General features: G+C 39.3%; 1 protein-coding gene across 1 annotated transcript; it reads right to left on the reverse strand.

Annotated features, from left to right (window-relative positions):
• Nucleotides 1-2,588: 2,588 nt before the first annotated feature.
• IL22 (interleukin 22) lies at nt 2,589-6,974 on the reverse strand. The gene is made up of 5 exons (XM_019748934.2): nt 6,792-6,974; nt 6,291-6,359; nt 6,023-6,166; nt 5,027-5,092; nt 2,589-2,666 (listed from the first exon to the last, which is right to left on the reverse strand). Exons 1-5 carry the CDS (start codon nt 6,972-6,974, stop codon nt 2,589-2,591), a joined length of 540 nt encoding a protein of 179 aa, XP_019604493.2.
• Between the last annotated feature and the right edge of the window lie 18,373 nt (nt 6,975-25,347).

Consider the following 25,347-nt stretch of genomic DNA (forward strand, 5'->3'; position numbering starts at 1 on the left):
GTTGATATTGTCCCAGAGGCCCCTTAAACTTGCCTCAATTTTTTGGATTCTGTTTTCTTTTTGCTGTTCTGGTTGGATGTTTTCTACTCCCTTATCTTCTACATCACTGGTTGGATTCTCTGCTTCATCTAATCTACTGTTGATTCTCTGTAATATATTCTTCATTTCCATTATTGTACCCTTTATTTCTGACTGGTTCTTTTTTATGGTTTCCATCTCCATATTTATGCATCCTATCTCTCTGTTGAAGTTCTCCCTGAGAACTTTGAGCATTCTCATAACCAGTGTTTAGAACTCTGCATCTGATAGATTGCTTGTCTCCATTTTGTTTAGCTCTTTTTCTGGAGCTCTGTTCTGGTCTTTCGTTTGGGACATGTTTCTTTGTCTCCCCATTTTGGCTGCCACCCTGTGTTTGTTTCTATCTATTAGGTAGGGCTGCTATGTCTTCTGGTCTTAGTAGAGTGGCCTTATGTAGTAGGTGTGCTGTGGGGTTCAGTGGCGCAGTCTTTCTGGTCACCAGAGTCATGCACTCCAGGTGTGTCCCTTGTGTGAGTTGTGTGTGCCCTCCTCTTGTAGTTGAGCCTCTGTTGATAATTGCACATCAATGTGAGGGACTGACCCTTGGGCTCACTTGTCATGAGGACTGGCTATGGCTACAGTGGCAGAGTTGTTGTGCAGGGGCTGATCCTATAGGCAGGATCTGCCTCAGCAAGACTCTGGTGTCTTCCCAATCCACCCCTTGTGTGTGTCATACTTGGAGGTGGCTGGGTGATGCTCCAGCTCATTTGAAGCTGGCCACAGGGGGCACCAACCCCAGGACCACCTTGGAGGGGATCTGCTGTATGTCTACTTCAGCCACAGCCAGTACCCTACCCAGGTCCACCCAGCAGGAGCCAGAAAGAAACACAGATGGGTGCTGCCTGTGCTGTACTTGGAAGCACCTTGAGAGGCCAAGCTGCAAACCAAGACCAGCTGCCGCTAGTTCCAGCTTAGGGCTTCTCAGCCAGAGGTACAGTACATGCTCAAGCCAGATGCTGCTTGTATGTGTTCCACAAACCTTTTAGAGACCCTAGGAAAATCAACAGCTGGAGCCAAGGCAGGCAATCTACACAAAAAAGCCACTGAAAGCTTCTGGGGTGTCCAAAAGTTGGACGGGACCAGGTCTCAAATCACCAGGGCACAGCAAACTAATGGTAGAGACTCAGAAATGGCAGCTGCCTGTGTTCCCATGCTGGGAAGGGGGAGGGCTCAACAAAGAAGCAATGGCCTCTGCCAGCTCCCCCGTCCAGGAGAAAGCTGGCTCTCCAGCCCCCGTCCCAAGCCAGACAACTCAGTTCCCCACCATTCTACCCCTGCTGCCCCCGTGCTGGAGCCCAGAGCGAGTGATTCCGTTGGTGGGTAAGTCCGTGCGCGGTCCCTTTAAGAGGAGCACCTGTGAGTGCAGCTGCATTCAGTCTCACTCAGACACAACCCCGCTGATTTTCACAACCAAAAATTATGGGGATTTCTCTCCCCAGCACTGGAACCCTGGGCCGGGAGAGGGGGGAACTGGATCTCTTGCTCCTTTAGAGGATGGGGGACCCCCACAGCCAAAATAGCCCTCCCAATCTTTAATGGTCACACGCGGGTGTGGGAGCAGCCCGTTCCGCGTCTCTGACTTTCCTACCAGTCTGGAGGTGGCTTCTTCTGCACATCCTTAGTTGAAAGGCTTCAGTTCAGCTTGATTTTAGGCGGTTCTCGATAATGGTTGTTTTGTAAATTAGTTGTAATTTTGATGTGGTTGTGAGAGAAGGTAAACACCACGTTTACCTACTGCGCCATCTTGGTTGTCTCTCTCTCCTTTGTTTTTTCCGGCACTATGTTTTTTAACATGGCTCTGATTCAGTTTTCTCATCTGTAAAATGGGGATAATACTAATAGCCACCTCCTTTGCTTAGAGTCAAAAATAAGGTCACTTATACAAGGTTTTTGGCAAATTCAGCAAATGAGAATGATTACAGGATGATGATGATGATGATGATGATGATGATGATGATATTGAAGGGAAAAAATTACAAAGCCACAGATTTAGGATATCAAAGTATTTATTGAGCTCAAATAAACATATTCTAGATCCATAATTATTGTCATAAATATTAATATTAACCTTATATTTAAGTTACAATATCATATAATTCTATAAATAAATCCATATTAGTAAAATGACATAAATAAAATGTGTACTTATAACAATAAATAAATTCATAAATATAAACTATTAATTATGAAAACAAGGTCACTTAGGTTTTTTTTTCCTAAAGGAATGGGAAGTAAACTTTTTTGTGGGAATATATAATTGCTTAGAAATAGATTTCTGTGTATAAAATACCAACTACAATAAAACATTACATTAGTAATAAATCTCATTATGTTTGGAAGGGTTACCTTCTGGTCTCAAGGACACAAGTGACATTGTTCTCCTATTTAAGCTAAGCAGGGGTTTATTAATTTAGAATCTACCCATGATTGTGGAATTTGGCTTCCCATTTTCCTTTGGGGGGGGGGAACTTCTGGGAATTTTATTGTTACTTCTTCCAGCTTTGCTGTGATCAGATGCAGACATCCCTCAGGTACACATACAGCAAATTTACTTCTCCAATTGCTTTGATCTCCCCATTCTCTCCAAGCTGTGAAAATAAGAAACAGAAGTATTTGAGCATTTATTATACTGTTTTTAAAAGAGGAACAAATTATAGGGAGACGGCCTGGTTAGATTTCTGGAGACAGAGACCAAACTGTAGCCTTTTGTAAAGGATTAATAGTAATACCCTGTTAGCAAGAGTATAATGGGATTTGCCAAAGACTTTAACATTATGGCTTTCTGAACTGAGAGCACCAACAGGCATCAATCTCAGTTGTACCTCACACTCATGAAGCTGGTTAAAACCACTTACTAACCAGAGCAAGCAGATGGAAGCTGTGCTGTGGGAGCCGGGGTGCTACCCATTATGCTTTGCCCTACCTCAAAGCTCCAAGACTACCAGTATCTGTGACCAATTATTTATAACAATTTAACAGCTTTGAATCAAAACTGAACATTTACCAACACACATGGGCTTTTTCTTTTCTCACCTTCTTGACATTGGCAAAGAAAAAAAAAGTGTTTTCACTTTTGTGGGAAAAATACCAAATAAGTCTCATTCAGTTGCTTTAATTAGTAGAAAGCCAGACGCAGGTTGAAACATCCCTTGTTTCCTCCTCCATCCAAGTAAGATGCAAATGAGGCTTTCAAACCCGACAAGAGAGAGAACCCAAATTCAAGTCCAAAGCATACCTCCTCTGACATTCACCTTATCTATTAAATGTCCTCTATACTTTGTTCTCCTTTCTCTTCCTGCTTTCTTCCACCATTTCACCTTTCCACACTTCCTTTGACATAATGCCAAGGGATATGTTTTATATCTTAAAGACTCCCACAACTGTAAAGAATTTTCAAGCATATGTCGCCCTACTGTCTGTCATCTCTTCTACTATAGCCTGCTCTCTGCTTTTCCCTCCAATGACAGGGGATTAATACCTACCAAGACTGCCCTGCCATGTCAGACAGCCCTGGCCAGGTTTTCCTCATGTTGAACTTTCTCTGAACAACATTCCTCTCTCTCACCTATGCTTTCTGGAGCTACAGGGTAAAAAAAGCATAACCACTCTTCCACATGGCAACCTATTGCAAATGCAAAAGCTGCTTCTCTCAAAATGGAGTAAAAGCTTTCAAATCTCTGTGTTCCCACACAGATCAACATCATATTTTTCTCTCTCCCTTCACTTTTCTAAAAACAAAGTAAACTGACATCAGGAATTTTTCCAACTAGAAGGGCCATAGCATGCTAATATTCAGCCCTTTACATCTAGGTAATAGTTCTATGACAAGGGAACTGATCTCTACAATGAAAAGCTACAAACACCTCATGTATCAAAGGAAGAAACAATCGTGTTCATTAAATCATACTCAGGAAGAAATACTTTATAAAAAAAATCAAGATGGCAAAAAGGAGGAATTGTGGTTATGCTTGTTACGGAAAATGTCATCAGTCTAGAGCCTTCATGGTTCTGAGGTTTACTTGCACCTATCTGCAAGAGCATCACTTTCGCTGCTACCAATCATTCCTCTGCGTTTGGCATGAGTCACAAGTGCTAATCTGAACCTTCTATTGTTTTTTAGCCCCACATAGGCCACATGCCAGTATCATCCACTGTGGAAATACACACTAGCCTACACCAGATAGATGTTCATTAGGGATGTATTGAGATAGGAAGAAGACTAGAAAGGAAGGGGGAGAGAGAGAGAGGAAGAGAAGAAGATTTCCAGTTTGGACTTCCATTTCACTATACTAAATCCATTGTTAATATTTTCATTCCATTTGAAACTGCATAAAGGAAATTGGGGGTTGTTCAGTCTTCCTTTTTTAAATTAAAATCAATAGCTTTTGGGTATTATATTACGATAATTAAATGTAAGTATCAATCATTCCAGAAATTCATCCTATATGCAAGTCCAGCTCTTTTGTTATGGTTGTTCTGGGTTTATTTCTCCAAGTTTTAAATCATCAAATTAATGGCTTCAAAAATCACTTCAAATAAATTTGCCCCCAGGCCCTTTTCTGGTTTTGAACAAGGGCATCGTCAGATTACATGAATCAGTAGGAATCTTAAATTTCCCTAAGAAATACTAAAACTAACACATATTGCTGTTGGAAGAGTGCTGACCTGGATGCAGTCTAGCCTTGGGACTGCCACTGGCTATCCCCAGAAATGGGGTGATGACATTAGATGACCTAACCCCCAGCCAGTTCTAGAGCTCTATGATTTTCAAAATTTGGAAATTTATGTATAAATATATAGACACATCTATCTACATATGCACATAAATTGTCAACCCAATGGTAGGAGAATAAAGTGTCACAACTTGAAGGGGGGAAAGAAATGAAAGAAAAAGGAAACATTTTTCTCTCCTATTCAATGACTTAGCATTAACAGTTATTAGTAATACCTTTTTCACTGTGTCCTTCAGATGTTGCACATTTCTGTGAATATGCTGCTCATCATTTTCGATATGCTGCAAAATGCAAAACAGAGTATTTATTTTAACATTGCTGTACTGATGCTCTATGAACCTCGCTGTTCCTAACTGAGGTATGTCACCATTCACTGGAAGTTAAAGTTCTTAGCATTTTTGCCTACAATGACCTAGATTTCACCAGTGACCTAGATTTTCTGAGCTCTTGAATTCCCTTGGACACCAAAATCCAGTCATTTCCTTTACATGGGACCCCTCTTCACCTTTGGGAACTCCTACTGAGGTTTAAGTTTGTGGAAAGAGTGGAGTGGTTTATGCAAATTCTGTCAAGATTAAAGCCCTACATGTACCTCACCAAAAATGCATGCTCAGAATAAGAAATATACATAAAATGTCTTGTATGAACAATAGGCCTTACTCAATAAATACTAGGTCCCCTTTGCTCTGCCCACTTCACTCAAAACTTTTCTCATAGTTTTAAATGTTCAGAGGCATAGAGTTCACACACCTTTGATTTTGCCTCTTCCTATGGCATCCAAAGGGCAGCAGTCTTTGCCCACCCACCACAGACCACTAAAATTTCCCTTTTCCCTTTTTCTCTCTTTCCCATCCCCTTCCTCTACCAACTTATACTTGGCAGACCCATTTCCAACTCTAGACATTCTTTCTTAAAGCCCCCAACACCTTTTTCATCTACATAACCTGAGTTACTTTTTCCCAAGGACAAATGAGCTTTCTAAGCACTTGTCTTTCAGATCCCATCGATCACAATAAACTCAAAATGTGACTGAATTAAAACAAAAACAAATATTCTGCGATTCCAAATGACTCCTATACTGGTGTTGTTGCTGAGGCCCCTCTGACTGCCAGTGTTGGAGGGGGCAACGAGTGTTGGGGGCAGAAAGGGCTCTAAATGGAAGAAGGAAGGCAGGCAGCCTTAGGCGGTCTTGGGCTGGGAGAAGAACTTACGCATTGGCTTAGTTTGTTGTTGAGCTTCATCAGGAAGGACAGCACCTCCTGCATATAGGGCTGGAACCGATCGGACCGGGGAAGCAGCACTTCTTCAATGGTAAAGTTCAGCACCTGCTTCATAACGTAGCAGCGCTGGCTCATCTGCAAGCAAAAGTGAAGAAGAAGAGGTTGTATTAGAGGGCAGTCAGAAGACCCAAACCCTCATCACCATCGTTCCAAATAACCACGGATGACATACTGCCCTACTCATCACTACATGACTTACCTTGACTCCGCGGAACAGTTTCTCCATAGATATGAGACGAACATCTGTGTTGTTATCTTCCATACTAGCCTGGAAGAAAAGAAAAGACTCAATGCTCGGACATCAAGAAAATAGGAAAAAAGCCTGTAAATAGAGATGTACCTTATCCCATCTCCCTAGAGCAGCCCCGTGAAGACTAAAGAAAGAACTTAGATGTATGTATTTCTGAGTTTAAAATAACGTACAGAGGAGCAAAGGGAAAAATCGATAGCCAGATGGGCTACTAAATGGCTCCTTTTGGGTTAAACCTCAATGTATGTATTTTAAAGGCCAAAATGGTAGGTCTTCTGGTAAAGCCCAATCTCCAAAGAGTCTTTGAAGAGACGAAGAAAATGATCTTTGGTCTGTCAGTAGAGATACACAATGGGTTCTTTAAATCTTAAATATACTCTGAAGAAAATTTTAAGAACTATTCAGGTTCCAAGTAGATAAGATGCAAGAGAGAGAGATTGAGATGAGTACCTCCTCAGCCAGCCTGAAGGTATAGTTGGTGATATACGGCTGTTGGAAGACAGACTGGTCAAGCCTGCAGTGAGACCTAAGAGGCACAGCTGCTCCTTCCTGCACCGACAGAGCAATGAGAAGACAGCTGGCAGCCAGAATCCCCATCAGGGAAAAGCTCACAGATTTCTGCAGGATGGCCATTGCAGATGACTCTAACTCAAGCAACTGGCGGGCAAGGAAGAAGCACCTGGTATCAAGAGAATAAGAACAAAAAGGGAAAGAAAGTTAAGTATCACGAAATATCACACCAAACAAACCAATCATGGTGAGTTTGCTGAAACACTTACCTGTTTCGATGATTCTGCTTGTGATGGGAAAGTAGAAACTGCTGCTTTTATAGCCCCCAGGACATCAATTTTTTTTTTTAATTGTGACAACCATGACATCAGCAATTATCTAATTTCCAGTACTGTCTTCTGAGAACTACCTAACCACCATAGGAGCCCACAAAACGCCACCTCCAATCCTTCCCACCTTGATATGTAAGTATTTCCCTAAAACGTCACTGTTAGGGCCCAGAGGGTGCTTTTACAGATAAATCCTAGAAATTTTCTAAACCCTACATATTTTTCAAAGAAAACAATTACTCTGTCTTCGTATACTTCAGATCTAGTATGATATTTTTTGATCTCCTATAGTAACTGAGTAAGCGTTTTGGTCACGGACTCATTTTTCTCTGAGCTTCATAGATGCTTATCTCATTAGAGGTGACCAGAAATAAGGACTTGTGTCCTATATGCTCTGCTTTAAAATAAATAGTCATGATAGCTTGGAGATAATTCCACTTTTAAAAATAATTTTACATCATTTTTTTTAAATATGCTGAATCCTAAACAAGATATATTTTAAAAATAACAGTGTTGGCTAATTTAAGCACTGTTTTCCTCCCATTCTGTGACTTTTTAAAAGTGATCGTAACAACTATGGTAGGCACAAATATACCTTCAAATTTTTTTCATTGAATTATAATCAATATCAATTGAAGTTTGGAAATATTCATGTAAAATAATCTGGTCATTATTTTTCTTGACATGCAAGTATGTAAAGAATATAGCGATATAGTAGTTCATCTTGATATTTTCACCTGGACTCATTCTAAACAACACACAGTCTCAAATGATGTTTCCAAAAATCTTGTAATAATTTTTAGTACATATGTGAATGTCTGAAGAAGATAATCTGGCTAGATAGTGTTTATATGTTGACTTTAATTTTAATAATTTAATTTTTAAATTATTAAAAATACATTGACTTCTAAATAACACCTAAAGTCTAGTCTGGAAACCCTTCCAAGGGGTATGAGCAGGGAACAAATGCATTGATCTATTGCTAGAAGAAGGAATGTGAATTTGTGCAAATTAGTTCAATCAAATTTCTCTTCTCACAGCTAAAGACCAGGAGTGTTGATGAACGGGAAGAAGGAAAGTGAATAATTATAGAATCTTAAACACTGTTCTCGAGATGGCACAGACCTAGGTGAGAAGTTACAGTAAATAGCATGAGGACACTGAGCATTGGGGAAGAAGGACTTAGGAGAATGATGCAAAAAGGAGGGGTAGGGAAGAGTAAATAAAAACCAGGCCTGTTCCAAACATTTGTTTGGGAATGTTCGTGAGCCCAAGATGAGGAAACTCTTCTTTATCCAATTTCTTATACTGTAAGATGTGGCCATTTTTATCCAGAACTCTATAATATTATATCAGCACTAGAGTTTAACTCCACTGTGGATTAAATAGGCTTTGGTTGGTTTGCCTGGCCACCTGACAAGCATCTTGTTCCCATGGGGAAATTAGTTTGGACATCATTGAATTATATGCTTTTGAGGGGAAAATCTCTGTCTCTTCCATATTTGTATCTCCAACACTTAGAACAGTGCTGCACACACGAGGACTCAATAGGAACATATTGTATGAATAGATAAATAGATCTGTGATGTTAAAGAATTTACTAAATATCTTTAGGAACACGCATGGAGGTCATTTGGCGACTGCCTTTATAGTACCTCTAAAGCTGGGATTTGACCCAGTACTACTTGCCGGCTTCATTATTGTTCTTGAATAGGGGATAAATAGTTGTGAAACAAAAATAGACTGCCAGAAAATTGCAAACCAGTCTTTAATAGCAGCGACATGACTATTATTCATTGTATGGTCCTGATGAACTACAATTCATAAGATACTGTTAATGGAGCTAAGATCTTATGTTTTAGTGAGCTTGACCAAAACCCACTAACGTGAAAACCTACTCTGGGGCTGTGTAAGGATTTCTGAACAGTCATACAGGGAGTCTCAAAAATAGTTGCTATTAGAAGAGATTATGGCTAGAACATAAAACTGTTCCTGTGGAAAAAAATAACTGAAGACATTGTATGTGTGCAAAATAATTTCAGATCATAATGGGCCTTCTCTTCAGTTGTTTCCTTATGAAGTTTCAATTATGTCCCAGAAGTGACCCCAGATAAAGGGAACCTCAGTGTCACGCTCCCAGGCCCCAGACAGACTATACCCACAGTTGATCTTGCGTACATGCAACAATTTACCTGGTCTAGTGCCAGGAAGGGCTAACCAGAATCGCCAACCAGAAGGTAGGCTATTCTGTCTTGTTCACTATACTAGCTCTAGCACCCAGAACAGTGCCTGGTACACAACAGGTAATGAATAAATACTCACGGACTGCATGATAAAACCACTTCCCAGCTCATTGAATGGTGCCCAGAAATCCACAATGCATTCTTTTAAAGTACACATCTCTCCAGGAGAAGTGGGACTTTAAGTTTCTCAGGTAAAAAGTATTATATTCATGATATTCCTCATACAACACTCATGATCATTGTTTCATACAAGGTTCTCTCTCTCTCTCTCTCTCTCTCTCTCTGTAATCCCACCCTCATTATTCTCCTTCCCTCCACACCAAACACTCACCACTACCTCTGTGCCAGTCATAGACCTCTGCTGTAATCATTTCTGAATATATATGCATCCTCAGAAAACATAAAATATTGTTTAGTGCATGTAGGTATTTTTATTTTGTCTGAATGTTTCTCTATCTTAATCTTTCACTTAGCACTACGGTCTTACACTCTACCTGTGTTGCTGTGTGTAGCTCCTTTTTCTAACATGCCATTTCTAGTGTGTATCCACATTTTACTTATTCATTTCTCCTTTAATGGTCACCTACATCACCCCCAATTGCCCACTCTACAGATGGTGCATCACAAAGCAACCTCTTCCAAGACATTTTAATAACATTTTTTAGAATGTCTTTGGAATAGTTTCCCAGGAGTAGGTCCCCTGGGTTACAGGGATAAGTTCATTTGCTTTTACTAGACATGGCCAGATTGCTCTCCAGAAAGGCAGCATCCACCTGCTCTCTCAGATCAATGAAGAAAGGTTCCAGTTTCCTTACATCCCCATCCATACTTGCTACTTTCCAGCTTTAATTTTGCCAGCTTTTGGGGATTTAACATAGTATCTCATTATTGTTTTAATTTGTATTTTTCTTCACATACTTGTAGCCACTTGGATTGCCCTCTTTTATGAATTAATTGTTATTGTGGGCTTTCTTCTGTGGTTGTTGTTAATTTGGAAGAGTACCCTGCATATTTTAAATATTACTCTCTTTGGGGTTGTAGATATGACAAACTCTTCTTTCAATTGTGTTCTATCAACTTTGTCTATTTGTCCTTTGTTGAACAGAAAACTTAATTTGGATGTCATTTAAGACATATTTCATTATGTGGTTTGAACTTTTCAAGGCTTTGTTTAAAAAGTCTCTCTCTATCCCTAGGTCCAAAAGATATTCTTCTATCCTTTCTTCTATTTATTCTATGGTTTTGCCTTTCACAATCAGGTCTTTAATGCCTTTTTGTACATTATGGAAAGTAGGAAGCCAGTTTTATTTTCTCCACAAAGTGAGCCAGTTTTTCCAATACAGTTCACTAAACAGTGAGTCATTTATCGTATGTTTTATACGTGAATTTCCCAAATATAAATAGCTATCTCTGAGCTCTCTATTTTGTTGCACTGATTTATTTATTTTGTTTCTTATTGTTCTTGAGCCAGTTCCATAATATTTTTGTTAATGAAGAGTGTCTTTATATCTGGACAGGAAAGTCTACCCTCTTTGCTTTACTTTTTTCAGGGCTGATTTAGCTATTCTTCGTTTTTTCATATATATTTTGCATACATTTGTAATAAACTTGTCAAGTGTCTGGGGAAAAGGCAGCAGAAACTTTCATTTGGCTATTGTTTTATTTAAAGATTAATTTAAGGGGAATTAACATCTTTATAATATGAACTCATTCCACCCAAGAGAATTTACCATCATCTCTTTACAACTTAGTATCTTTTTTTATACCCTTGATAGTGTTTCTAAATTTTCTCCACTGAAGTCTTGTGTACCATTTTTAATTCCTAGTTACTTTACAGAAGGAAGGTCTTAATCTGTTAGTTGTCACTTTCACCTTGGTGTGAATGACGACCAAGTTGACTTGGAGAAAGAGACTATTAGGTGCTCATCTCCTGAGAAGATGCAGTTTTTTTGTTTGTTGTTTGTTTTTAAGGTCAGTACAGAGGAGAGATAGAGGTACCCTGCAAAAAACAAAGCTAGAGACTGGGGTTCCCAAGCATGACCTTTATTTATTTCCCAGTTATGTTTGAAGAGAACCCTAACAGTCCCCAGGACAACTTCCTACCATACCAACCTCACCCTGCTCACACCTTGCCCACAAAGATACTTGTCAACCATAGCCACCTTTCTCTTTTTCCTGAGGACCACAACTTGTGAATCTGTACTGTAGCTCATCTTAAAGGGAGGACTATGCCATGGGAATGTGTCATAATATAAATGACTATCTTTTCCTCTCTAGTAATACCAAGTACTGAAATCAATTTAAACAAAAAAAGAAAGCAACATTAATGCAAATTCCTCACTACTCTAGTGCATATCAGCAGAACTTGACACTGGCTTCCTAAAGTCTGTCCTCTACTGTCATAGATTTTTTTTTAAATCTATAGATCCATCTAAGTCTCTCATTTCATTTATTATTTAACTAATAAATAAGTATAAAAAAATCATAATTCACACTTGCTTATAATACCAGATATTCAGCATCAGAGTTAATTAATTAATATCCTTGAATTTTGTATCTCAATTCTCGAATCAGTTTTAAGGGTATTAATGTGCCTTACAATCATTTGCACAGGTTAAATATTATTTTAAAAACATAACTGTAAAAAAAGTTACATTCAAAACTCTATGCATCACCGGTGTAGTTTTACCACACCCTCTCAGTCTCTGATGAGAAAACTGTGGGCCAATAAATGTCAAGTGAAGTAGATAATCTCTACATTCTCATGAACCTGCTGAACATTTCAAAATACAAATGATTAAACACAGTACCAACTCACAAACGTCAATCCTGAGAAAATGTCCCCTTTCCCTTTTATTTGTCACTGTCCTAATTTTAAAACTGTGTAGGTGCTATAAATAGGGTGACGCATCACTACTTTAGGTTAGTTGGACAAGATGTCACTCTGAGTCAGTGGCAAGTCAGAAATGCATTATGTTTTAAAAGAACTGCAGATCTGTTTTCATTTCCAAATTCTTACAATCAAATAAACTAAGCTAGAAATATTTCATTCTGTTTAACAAATATCTCTTTTGTTGCTGTAGGAATATTTTACCAAGCAGGAGTTCTTGGACCCATGTTTAATACTTCAAAAAAATGTATAGTAATAGTTAACATAGTGATTGTGCTATAGGATTAATAGCCTTAGGATTAACCTGAAGTGGGCTCACTTTTGAGAGAAAATCTTGAATGTGCCTAAATACTGATTAGAGAACTGGAATTTAAATCATATTAGTTAATTTGCATGCCTTTAGAAAAATTAGAAGTACCTACAGGCCCTTGAATGAATAAGGAGGGAATTAAGTATAAGAACGGTATGGACATCATGCTTGGAATACTTAACAGGCTGGCAAGGGAGGGATTACAATAAACAATATAGCCATAGGCCACTGAGATTATCTATTAGAATGTCCACTTGAGTGGCCTAATAGGAAAATATTTGAGTGAGGTTTGCCTAGGAAATGGAGCAGAAACAAAGCAGCACACGGGCTGCTGGACGAGAGAAAGGGAGGCAATCTGCTTTATTTTTTCATTTACTTATTTATTCGTTCACTATAACATCAGCTCCATACGAGCACAGCCTCTATCTGTCACCATCCTTAGAATGTCATAGGCCTTCAGTAAGTTCTAGGTGGTTGAGTAAATGAGTTACAAGCAAAAGTGACTTGATGATATTGCAATAAATGTTTTTCACCATTTCATTTATAAGCTCAGCATCCAGCAGGCATTCAGCAGGCATTCAGGTGAAGGGACAACATGAATATTCCTTGATAAAATAACTTTTATCATTTTTGTTTCTTCTCATCTTTTCCGCTTTCTTCTAATGTAGAAAGGCAAGTAGTTTTATCTCCTCTGTGCAGCTGGGAAGAGTGAGATTTGTTTGTGACTTATGCAAAGTCAGAGTCTTCATGAGAAAACCAGAATTTGAGTTCAGGTCTTCTGTCTCAACACCACTGCCTGTACCGCCTCTGTCTCTTTCGTTTTTCATCCTCTGCAGCCTGGTTTTTTCTTCAAATTCATTGCTGAAGCTCATACATTTGATAAGGTTGGCATTGAGTTTGAATTAAAGAACTGAAGTCCTATGGTCGACAAGGCCCACTCTATGGTGTAAGAGGGAGGCAGCAATTGAGAGTCGCTCTCTCCAGTCAGTCTGCTTAGATTTGAATCTGGCTCCACCTCTTGTTCACTGGGTGGCCTTAGCTAGCTAAAGTTTCTGTAATAAGAGAACAATAATAGTTCCTACCACATAGAGTTGTTGACATAATAAATATTCAGGAAACATTAGGCATTAACGATAAGGAGACTCTTCATGGACAAAGTATGGAGCATCCAAAAGAAAGAAGTGAAAATAGTCACACGCTAGCCAGGAGTTGGGAAATAAAGATCTACAACTTAACTAAATGTTTTACCTTGGACAAGCCAAATCTGTTGAATGAATTAATGAGTCTTATTCTGGACTTTAAGTTGTAGCATGAATCTCCCTTCTCCTTCATCCTCTGTTGTCAAACTGTCCTGAATCCTTTTGTTTCTTCCTTTGAAATAGCTCTTGATTTAGGGTCTTTCACACAATAAACATATACTGATACTATTATTGGAACTACTATACTACACGTGTGAATTGCTGTTAAAAACAGTCCCTGAAAAGATATTTGTCATATATCTGACAAAAGACTCAAATTCAGACTATGTAAAGAGTTCTTGCAAATCAATAAGAAAAAGACCACCCAGAAGAAAAAATGGACAAGAGCTTGAACAGACACCTTGCAAAAGAGGATATCCAATGAAAATACGAGGAGTCAGACATCATTAGACATAAGAAAATGCAAAATTAAAATCATATACCCACTAGAATGACTAAAATAAAAAGATAAAATAAAACAGACAATACCAATTGTTGGCAAGCATTTAGAACAAATGGAACTTTCATAAATTGCCTGTAGGAGTATAAATCGGTACAACCACTTTAGGAATCTGTTTTGCAATGTCTACCAAAGCTGGACAGATACAGATTCTATGACCCAACTATTCAATGTCTAGCTACATACTCAACAGAAATGAATTTGTTAGCAAGAGACATTTACAAAAGTATGCATAAAAGCACTCTTCATAATAGCCCTAAGCCGAAAACATTAGAAAGGATAAAGTAATGTATAGTTGTACACTAGAATACTATACAGTAGTGATAATGTACATGATATTGCTACACGTACTACAGGGATGAAACTCATAAACAAATGCTGAGCGCAAGAAGCCAAACATAGAAAAATATAATCCATGTAATTTCTTTCATATAAAGTTCAGAAACAGGCAAAACGGGTTTATCATGTTAGAAGTTAAAAGAGTAACCATCTTTGGGGATGGTTAGACCCTGCTAAGGGACAAAAGGGGTTTCTAGGATGCTGGCGATATTTTGTTTCTTTATCTGGCTGATTAAATGAGTGTGTTTATCTGGTAAAAATATATCAAGCTATACATTCATGATTTATTCATTTTTTATATGTTTTATGTGTCATTACTGTCATTATTTCTCAGAATCAGTTAAACCTCTCAGGTTTGACACTGTCCACATTTTCTCTAATTTTGGCAATAATTTCCAGGGCTTCCTTTGCTCAGTCTGTACCTCCCAAGAAGTGACCAGTGTTGGCCTTCACTGTCTGTTCAGGATTCTCCTCTTAGGTCATGGACAAAACCAGGGGCACACCTATTTATTTCTAGAGCTGACCCTACATACCCCAAATTTAATCTCTGTTCAACCCTACTCTCACCATGCATGATAATTCCTACAATAAAGATTGTTAACATCTGTCATATGTCTAGTACTAATGACTAATGACTAAGACATGGCTCTCTCCTTAAAGAGCTTATTAATACAATTGCTTCTATAACATTTTTAATTCAACTGCTATTTCCTAGGCACTGAACTAGATGGCAGAGATGCACAAATTAATAAGTGCTTTTAGAGCACTCAGAGGATAATAGAGAGGACAATTATTCAAAGGGAAAAATAACAATTCTATGTAGTATTATCCCACAAATACAAATTCACGTGAAATGAACAAAACATGTTACAAAGGGATTACAACTATTACAGTAGAGGTGCCTGATTAGAAATTGATATTGAAACTCATTCAAAACTTCAAGATGTTGAATGTGAGTAAAATTTTAAACATTATTAATTAGTATTTGGATCGGTTTAAAGAATGAAAGAGGGAAGAAGAGGAAATGGCAGGAAAAAAAAACGTTTGGCGATGGGGCTGGTAGAAGAAAAAGAAATGACTGGTGTGGTCAGAATGGAATGATGCTGAGAAGTGACAGCCAAGAAGGGTGAGTAGGGAAGGTGAGAGCAACTTAAGAACAGCTTTGAATACCAGCCTGAATAGTCTGGTCTTGAGCTGATGGGCAATAGAGAGCCGTTATGAAGAGGTGAGCATGGAAGAGACGCATAGAAAGCAATAAACTTAGACATTAAGCCTGAGGGTTATCTGACGCAGGAGTTGGAGAGGCAGAAACTGGCATCAATGAGGCCTGCTAAGAGGCTGTGACACAAGCAGCAAGGGTAACTTAGTACGATCAGTGAGCTAAGGACCAATGAAGACAACGGTCGATATCCAGATAAACTTGAGCCACCAATGAACGAGATTTTTACTTAACACTAGTTTGAGACTGTGACACAGTATATATTTTTAAAACTTTAATTGAGGCAATTTGGTAGGGAAAAAGCCAACTACTTAAGATGCTTTAGGAACTAGTGATACGTAGAGTAATCTTATGCGGTGCTGGTGATCGGTCCCAATGATATGGCAAACAACTGGCATACCCAGAATGCAAAGATGCCATGTAGAGGTCCCTGAGAAAGGCACAGCCACTTAGGAGAAAAAGACCAATGGAATAGGAACTGCTGACTCTAAGGAAAATCTGCCAAATTTGAAGGCCTCAGGCAGAATCACCAAACTGCTACTGCCACTGATTACATCTGCAGCAACCTAAATGCTTCTTATCATTTTTCTCCTCTTAATTGATTCATGGGCCCAAGAGGAATGAAGCAGAGGCCCAAAGGACCCCATCCTGTCCTCAGGTATCTCTTTCTCCCCTCTTCTTGCTGAAATGATAGGTGAGGAACTCACTGGAACAGAGATCAAATACTGCTTCCCCTGTGGAATGGGCCGAAGTGGGGGTGAAGGATGAGAATGGGAATGCCGGGGGGCGGGGAGATTATGTATTTGGGGAGAGAAGCAAAAGGGAGTTAATTGGTGCTCCTGGATTTTGCCCACATAGAGACGACCTGTGCACCCAAGCTGGAAAACTGCCAGTGAAAACAGAATAATATGTTGGTTGAGAAAGAGTCTTTGTTCTCAGCTAGTTGTTTAGACAACATCTCAACACAGCATGAGCAAGATCGTGTGTTGAGTAAAACCAAAACTTCTATTCTTCATCAGAGACTCAGACAGTGTGGAGGCAACTGAGCAATACAAACTGATTTCTTTGGCTTCAATGTAGACTCCCTTCATCTCCACATCTGCAAATAGAGAGAAGCACATGGGAGAGGGATTGATGCTGAATTTTACCACAAGATAAAACTTCATCCAAAACATCAAGAAAGTGACCAGAGATGTTCCTGCTTTATACCTTTGGCATGACCTTTTTATACTCTCTTTCCCGCAAACACCCAATCACAGCACACCATTGGTCTCTTCTCCCCACTCTCCTCCCTCCAGCCCCACCAGGACCTCTCTTCAGGTTCCCTAAGAACTGAATTAAAATTCTTCACACTTGGCATTCATCTTGGTCTCCAAACCGGATTCGTTTTGATCACCACTTAGATGTTCTCGTGCTGTTTTTCAGCCAGTCATGAAAATGTGCTCCTGATGGGCCTTTAAGATCACTGCCAGATCCTTTGATACTGAGGAAAAAGAAGGAACTTACATGTCAATATAGCTTCTGTTGGAAGGAAAAGCGGTGGTTTATCTGTGGGCACTGACTGGGTCACACATTTTCTAGTCTTTCTTTTTCTCCGTTAACACTAGGTCAATTACTTGCATTTGTAAGTAAGTATTATCTTCAGTTAGGGCTGCTTTCAAGCAAAACTGTGAAATAAAAGAAGACTGCTTTGGGACCTTCATCTCTTCCTTTCTACACCATTTCGCTCACCATTGCCTCTCTCCTTCTTCTCTCCAGCTCCCATCTTCTACCTCAATCTGTTTTATACTCATACTAAGTCATAAATCATAAAACTAATATCATTCATCATTTTCAAGCTGCTCCCTTAGATTTTATCTCTTTTAATTTTCTTTTTTTTTTTTTTTTTTTTTTTTTATTAAATTTATTGGGGTGACAATTGTTAGTAAAATTACATAGATTTCAGGTGTACAATTCTGTATTACATCATCTATAAATCCCATTGTGTGTTCATCACCCAGAGTCAGTTCTCCTTTCATCACCATATATTCGATCCCCCTTACCCTCATCTCCCACCCCCCACCCCCCGCCCCCCTTATAACCTGTCAGATTATGTTATTCCAATTCCACAGATAAGAAATATGAGGCTCAGAAAGGTGAAATAACTTTCTGCAAGTCACACTGCCACATAATGACAACTTTAGGACTAACAAAGAGTGTTTTCCATTCACCATGTTTTATCACAGCGTGAAGTGTCAAGCTAAACGTATCTCCAATGCCAAGATTTCAGCTGTTAGGGATTGAAGAAAGGGAAATACTTGGTCAACAAAGAGAGTTTCCTGAAATCCATGAAGCTATACGACTTCCCCTCCCACTGAGTCACATAGTACCCTGTATTCACTCTTATCATGACACATGTCAATCTGAATTAAAACACCCTGGTTAGTTCTCTCACTCCCAGACTATAGATCACTAACTCCATCAGAGAAATGAGATGGACATGTCAATTTTTATTTGCTTCTCCTGTAATTCCATTAACTACCATTCTCTCTTTCACACACACACACTGTATCACCTTATATTTTGCCTGGGGATAGCCTTGAGTAACATGAAAAGAACAGGAAGTAAGAACATGGCTACTCTACCTACTTCTAATGAATTACACAATTTTCAAACTGGAACAATTGGAACAGAGATCAAGAGAATTACTGAGAGAGGATGGCAAGGAAGAAGAAGAGTGCCACGTGGCATCAAAAGGAGGCGAGGAGCAAACCACCTGCTTCCTCATGTTGTGAAGGATAAAACCTGTACTCATATGATCTAGGCAGCCTCTCCATGGCCTGTTTTTTTGAGTGAAAGTCAGACCTGGAAGACTCACTCAAAGAAGTTCAGGTCAGGAAGGATGATATCTCTCTGTCTTTCAAGAGTTGCCCCATTCGTTCTACCACAAGCAGGCATGTGTTCCCCCAGAGTGACCCAAAGGCAAAGATGACCCATGTTCATCACTGGTCTACTTTCTCCATCTCAGTTGCAAGGGCATCCTGAAGATGAAAAACCACAATGGCAACCACACACATCTTTATTAGACCTGTTCTCCTCCTCTTGTTCTGCCAGCCCTGGTAACCCTTTTATGTTGACCCCCATGCTATTTAGGGTCTCAAACATTTCCCCCATAAAGACACAACCCCAGTGAGAGCATACTCTGGACACTACATCCTGCCCAAAAATGTACCTGGCCTGTGTCGCTACTATCCCAGGTATCACCAGCTCACTGCGATGGTAATGGCCAACCTATCCATACTGAGGCATTAAGACCTAAAAAAATTCTAAATGCAAATAAGTGTTATTGCAAGATTCTTTAATATCTTAGCTCAAAGGACAAATCTGGAAATTTGGACAAAATGACAGTCTTGTAGAAGAAAGCTTTTGGATAAATGTCTCTTGGCAACTTTCTGTGCCTCTTACAGAAGTGTTGGGCTCAGCCTTACGCCTGACCTTCTGACTTTCTCATAACATTAAAATTTCTGTGACCTCTTTGGAAATATTTGTGGTTGATCACATGCACTGTCATTCAGGAAGAGTAGAGGGTGTTTTGATATTTTTTGCATAAGATCCAAGGTTGATTTCAGGGACCTTTCTGCATACTTATTATCACGTAGCCATTCATTAACTCCCCCAGGATGTCCAGAACACCCCTTCCAATTACCCCTCTGAGAACCCATTCTAATATCCTGTTTGCCTATGGGATTCCCCTGTACCACCTTGGTGGTTTAGTATTCTCGACAATGACATAAAATGGAGAGGATTGGGGGAAAGAACTGGAAGCTAGCATCACTTTACCTCAAGAGCCACAAATGCTTCCTTCTTTCGTTTTTTTTCACCCACAAATAGAACCAAAATTCTACCTTGATCTCTTGAGATAATCCACTTTCCCAGATGTCTAGGTTTGTCACATTGCTTTGCTAGGTCATTTATTTCATAAATTAGTGAAACCAGAGTGAACCCAGCAAGAGCTTCATCCAATCATAATAAATTAAAAGTTGTGGCATTCTAATAGAAATTCTTTCCTGAAATCCTCATCTGTCCACAAAGGGCCTTTTCATGACTTTTCCAAAAGTCACTTCTCCCCACAAGTCAGTCTCTCCCAAGAGCATTTATTAAGTGACTTCTATGTGCCCAGCCCTGTGCTAGTCCTCGTTATGTAGGAGGAAAGAAACATAAGGGAAAAAAATCCTCATCTAAAATCAAATTAGTGAGACAAACACAAAGAAGAGGGAGCATTAGTTAGGAAGCATTAAAAGAAGTGCTGACATTAAGTATGATCGTGATTAGGATTAGGGTGAGAAACATGGACATGTGCAAATTTCTTTTTTTTTTTTTTTTTTTAATTTTTTTACTGGGGAATATTGGAGAACAGTGTGTTTTTCCAAGACCCATTAGCTCCATGTCAAGTTGTTGTTTTCAATCTAGCTGTGGAGGGCGCAGCTCATTGGCCCATGTGGGAATCGAACCGGTGACCTTGGTGTTATGAGCACTGCGTTCTAACCACCATGGTAACCAGCCACCCGCAAATTTCTTGTTAAAATCCCTCTTTGTTTACCCCAGACTAGGCAGATATTAATGCCTTTCTGGAACAAGTGCCATCTAAGCTAAGACATGACATATAAATGCGGAGTTAATGAGGAGGCTGGTATTGGTAGTAGGGTGGGGTGGGGTGGCAGGGAAGGCTGAGAAGGGGTACGTTATGGGTAGAGGAAATAACATGTGGGAAGACCTGGAGTTGAGAAGGAAAATAGTGTGTTCAAATTACCAAAGTAAGTTCTATATGACTTCATTGCAATAGGAAAAGTAATAAGAAATCTTCCCTGGTGTGCACATGACTCACTCCTTCCCCCCTTCAGGTGATTTCTCTCTTAACCTCCTTCTCTCTTGTTAAAAGTAATATTTGGTTCCCAGCAATTGAGCAGAAGGTACAGAGATTTGCCTCCTGCACCCCTGCCCCAGGATGGTACATTTGTTACAACTAATGAACCTACATTGACACATCATTGTCACCCCAAATCACCCAAAGTCCTTCAGGTGTTTATTACAAGGCTCCTTCTCAAAAAGGTCCTTCCCCAACCACTGGGCAACTGCCAACACCACCCAACATATATATTCACTATTTTATTTTTGTATCAGTTACATATTACTATATAACAAATTGCTCCAAAATCTGGCAGCTTAAAACAACCAACATTTATCATCCCATATAATTTCTAAGGGTCTGGCTCTGGGTCATTCACGATGTTGTAATCAAGATGTCCAGGGCTACAATCACCTGAGAATTTGACTGGGGCTGGAGGATGCACCTCTCTCTCTCTCTCTCTCTCTCTCTCTCTCTCTCTCTCTCTCTCTCTCTCTTTATTAGTTTCAGGTGTACAAACAATGTAGTAGACATTTCACCCCTCACCTATAGTTTTATATAGATAGAAAGATAGATAGATAGATAGATAGATAGATAGATAGATAGATAGATGATAGACATAGATAGATACATAGATAGATACATAGATAGATACATAGATAGATAGCTAGATAGATAGAGAGAGAGAGAGAGAGAGAGAGAGAGAGAGAGAGATAGATGATAGATAGATAGCTAGATAGCTAGATAGCTAGATAGCTAGATAGCTAGATAGATAGATAGATAGATAGATAGATAGATAGATACATAGATACATAGATAGATACATAGATACATAGATACATAGATAGATACATAGATAGATAGATACATAGATAGGATAGGATAGGATAGGATAGGATAGGATTAGATAGATGATAGATAGATAGATAGATAGATAGATAGATAGATAGATAGATAGATAGATAGATAGGCAGGGGACATGGGGCATAGCATAGGGAGTAGAGTCAATGGAATTGTAATAGATATATACGACATCAGAGTGGCAATAGATTGGGGGAGGATCCACTTCTAAGACGTCTCACTTACATGGCTGCTGTTGGAGGTCTGCAACCCTCACCATATGGGGCTTTCCATAGGACTGCACATACCATGGCTGCTAACGTCTCCCAGAGTGTGTGATCTAAGAGAGGGAAAAAAGGACGTCAAAGTGCCTTTCATGAGCTACTCTTCAAGGTCACACACCATCACTTCTGACTTAGTCTATCCATTTGAAGTGAGCCACTAATCCAGCCCACCCTTGAGGAAAAAGGAAATTAGGCTCAACCTCTTGGAGGAAGAAGTTATCAAAGAATTTGTGGCCATATTTAAAATCACTACATCTTCCATGTTTTATTTTCTTTCATGACATGCATTACCACCAACATGATGTATTTTACTTATTTGTTTATTGCCTGTCTTAGTCCACTAAAATATAATCTCCAAGGGAATTTTCTCTGTTATATTTACTCTTGAATTCTCAAAACGGTGCCTAAGTTATAGTGAGTGCTCAGTAAATATTTGATGAATGGGTTGATAAAGGAATGAATAAATGAATCGATAAATAAATGAAGCAAAACTGGAGAGATCAGCAGAGGTCAGACTGTGGAGGACCTACTAAACATGTCAAGGAACGTGGGAAGCTGTCAAAGACTTGTAAACAGTTGTCTGGCATTCGTGGATGTTACAGAGATTTTCTTGCATCACTCATGGCACTTGAATTCCATTCCTCGGAGGTCCTTTCTGACTCCAAGTGTGGCCCGTAGTGCCATGGCAAACCCTCACCAGCTTCACCACCAGAGCTGTACCCACCTCACCCTCAAAATTCCAGCTACTGTTGAAGCACTAGTCTCAAAATTTGGAAATGTCTTGCTCTAAGTAATTGACAAATTTTACGTTTTGGGGCAACTTATTATTCTCTGACTTATAAAAATCTCAGACTTTTACAATATTGTAAAATCATATTATTAGAGAATAATATATCCCCAAATATTTAAACAAAAGATACATGCTAGGTTGATCTGTGTTCTCAGGATGATATGCAGTTCATTTTTTAAAAATCAGTAACAACTACAGGCAAAGACACCAAGCTAGAAAACATTTTCCCCAGGGTTAAGGGAAAGCTGAATAATGGCAGCAAAGTAAAGTTTAAGCCAAATCATTAAGTGATTGTTCTAGACAGCACTTCCTCTCTGAAAATGAATAAAAGCAAAATAGCCCCCAGAATAAAGGTATAAATAAAATTGTTCTTAGAATTTTCTGCACATTTTTGCATAGCAAAACCAGAAATCTATAAAATGAAGGTCTCCCATGATCTTGTCTTCCAGAAAAACCCCTCTTTAACAGCCTGGTGCATATTCTTCCACATTTTTTCTATAGGCATACTAACTAAATTATTCTTCCTGCAAAAATGGGGTCATGCTATGCATATTGTTTCGTATTTTACTTTTTCTTTTTTTTTAAGGTTCTGCTTAAATCAATGTATGTGTTTTTACGTCCTGCTTAAACCTACTTATAATCATTTAAAACTATTATCCCACAGGAAAGAAATTCTTTCCCCATTGGTGGCTCCAGACTATCATCAAGTGGCACTGGTATTCTCGTCTCCCAGCCCTATGGTTAGCTTCACCAGGAGGAAAGAAGAATAAATAGAAATTAAAATATATGCACATCAAAATGATATAGCAGTCCTATCAGTAAGCCCATTATTTTTCCATTGTGGTGGGAGGGGGGAACTACTGACATAGAAACATTTTGCATTTTGCAAACCTTGTGTGTGCAAAAAGTAATTTGTTGCCTACTCTAAAGTCATTTGAAATTTTCTTCAATGTTGGAGATGGTGGTTGCTGAAACTCAGAGGATAAGAGGAAGTGTAGCTGAGCTTAGATGTGTACCTGAAGGCATAGGAAAGGGAGAACATCTATACGATTCCAAGAATGTGTTTTTCCCCCCAGGGAACATAGCCCCTGATATGGTCTGAGGAACTGGTTACTGGCATGACTTGTGATCCTGTCTATTGTCAATCAAGTATAGACCAAATCAGAAGTTCATTCCTTCACTCAGCAACCATCTATACCTCACCTCCTCCATGCTGGCCTCTGGGCTGTGTTCTGAGGATGGTACACAGTCCCTTTCTTCAAGGTGTTTAAAGTACACAGTGTACAAAGTCAGGGGCATAGTTCTCTGAAGGTAGAAACATTGAACAAGACACTGAACTAGAGATCCTCTGAGCTGAGTCCTGAAGGAAGATAAAATTCACCTAGCCCAATAGAAATCAGCATGCACAAAGCCACAGTCAAATAACTGTAAGAATTGAGATGAGGATGAAAGACTTATATGTTCTAGTGCTTAGGAACTGGGATTTCATCACCTATGAATCTCTGTTTCCTTTGGTGGACAATGGGTGTAACTGTGTATACTGTGAGTATTACAGATACTGTGTGTCAATTCTCTAGCACAGTGCCTGGGACACAGAGACACAAAATAAATGTTGACTTTACATTGATATAAATGTTAGCTTTTATATCTGGCTGCAGTGTGGAAGATGGATTAAAATTGTGGGAATAGGGGTACAATACTGATTACAGGGAGAGGAACTGAGAAACCAGTGAAACAGTCTAGGCAAGCAGCAGTGGGGCCACATCTAAGGGGTAGCAGTGGGAGCAGAGAGCAAGAGAATAAACTGAGAGACATGAGGAGGAAGAATCAACCACTTGGGAGCTGAAGATAGAAGGGACAGAACGAGAGAAGTCAAGAAGCACTGGCTTACCTGCGGGGTGGCACCACATAGTAAACTGGGGCCATTCTGGGAAGAATGCATCAGTGAGGTAGTAAGTTCAGTTTGGGTTTTGACATTGGCGGGCCTGGGGAATACACGTACGCAGTTGGGTATATAGGTGTAGAGCTTAGAAGAAAGGTCTGGAGTCCTTTCTAACAGACAAGGGGTTATCTTGGAGAATTTATAGAAGAGGACTGGGGCCAAAATAGAGTTCCAAAGAACACCAGCATTTAAGGAGTGGTAGAGAAACAGCAGCTGGGTTTAGAAATACAGTTGATTCTCATTATTTGCAGTAGTCATGCTCCATTTTTCCCCAGGTTTACTGAGATACTATTGACATAGAACAAATGTAACTTTAAGGTGTACAGCATGATAATTTGATACACGTGTATATTGTGAAACAGCTCCCACAATAAGGTTACTTAATACCTCCATCATGTCACATAATCACTTCTTCCTTTTGAGGTGAGAACATTTAAAATCTACTCTCAACAACTTCTAAGTATATACTACAGTATTATTAACTATAGTCACCATGCTGCACATTAGATCCCAGCTATATGTTTGTACACTTGGACCAACTCCTCCAATCCCTACCTCAGCCCCACCCTCACCCCCAGCCCCTAGCAGCCACCATTCTATTTCTATTAGTTCAGCATTTTTAGATTCCACATATAAATGAGATCATACAGTATTTATTTTTTTATTTACTTAATTCACTTAGCATACGAATGCCCTCATATTCATCCATGTGTCACAAAAGGCAGGA

Source organism: Rhinolophus sinicus, chromosome 1, assembly GCF_057876585.1.
Source record: "Rhinolophus sinicus isolate RSI-liver-muscle chromosome 1, RSI-T2T, whole genome shotgun sequence".
NCBI classification, from domain to species: Eukaryota; Metazoa; Chordata; class Mammalia; order Chiroptera; family Rhinolophidae; genus Rhinolophus; species Rhinolophus sinicus.

Excerpts from the sequence above, each read along its gene's own strand:
- IL22 (XM_019748934.2), bottom strand. The coding sequence starts at position 6,974 with ATGGCCATCCTGCAGAAATCTGTGAGCTTTTCCCTGATGGGGATTCTG. Across the intron at positions 5,093-6,022 it reads ACAACAAACTAAGCCAATGC|CATATCGAAAATGATGAGCA; the intron begins GTAAGTTCTTCT and ends TGCATTTTGCAG. Across the intron at positions 2,667-5,026 it reads TGAAGGACACAGTGAAAAAG|CTTGGAGAGAATGGGGAGAT; the intron begins GTATTACTAATA and ends TTATTTTCACAG.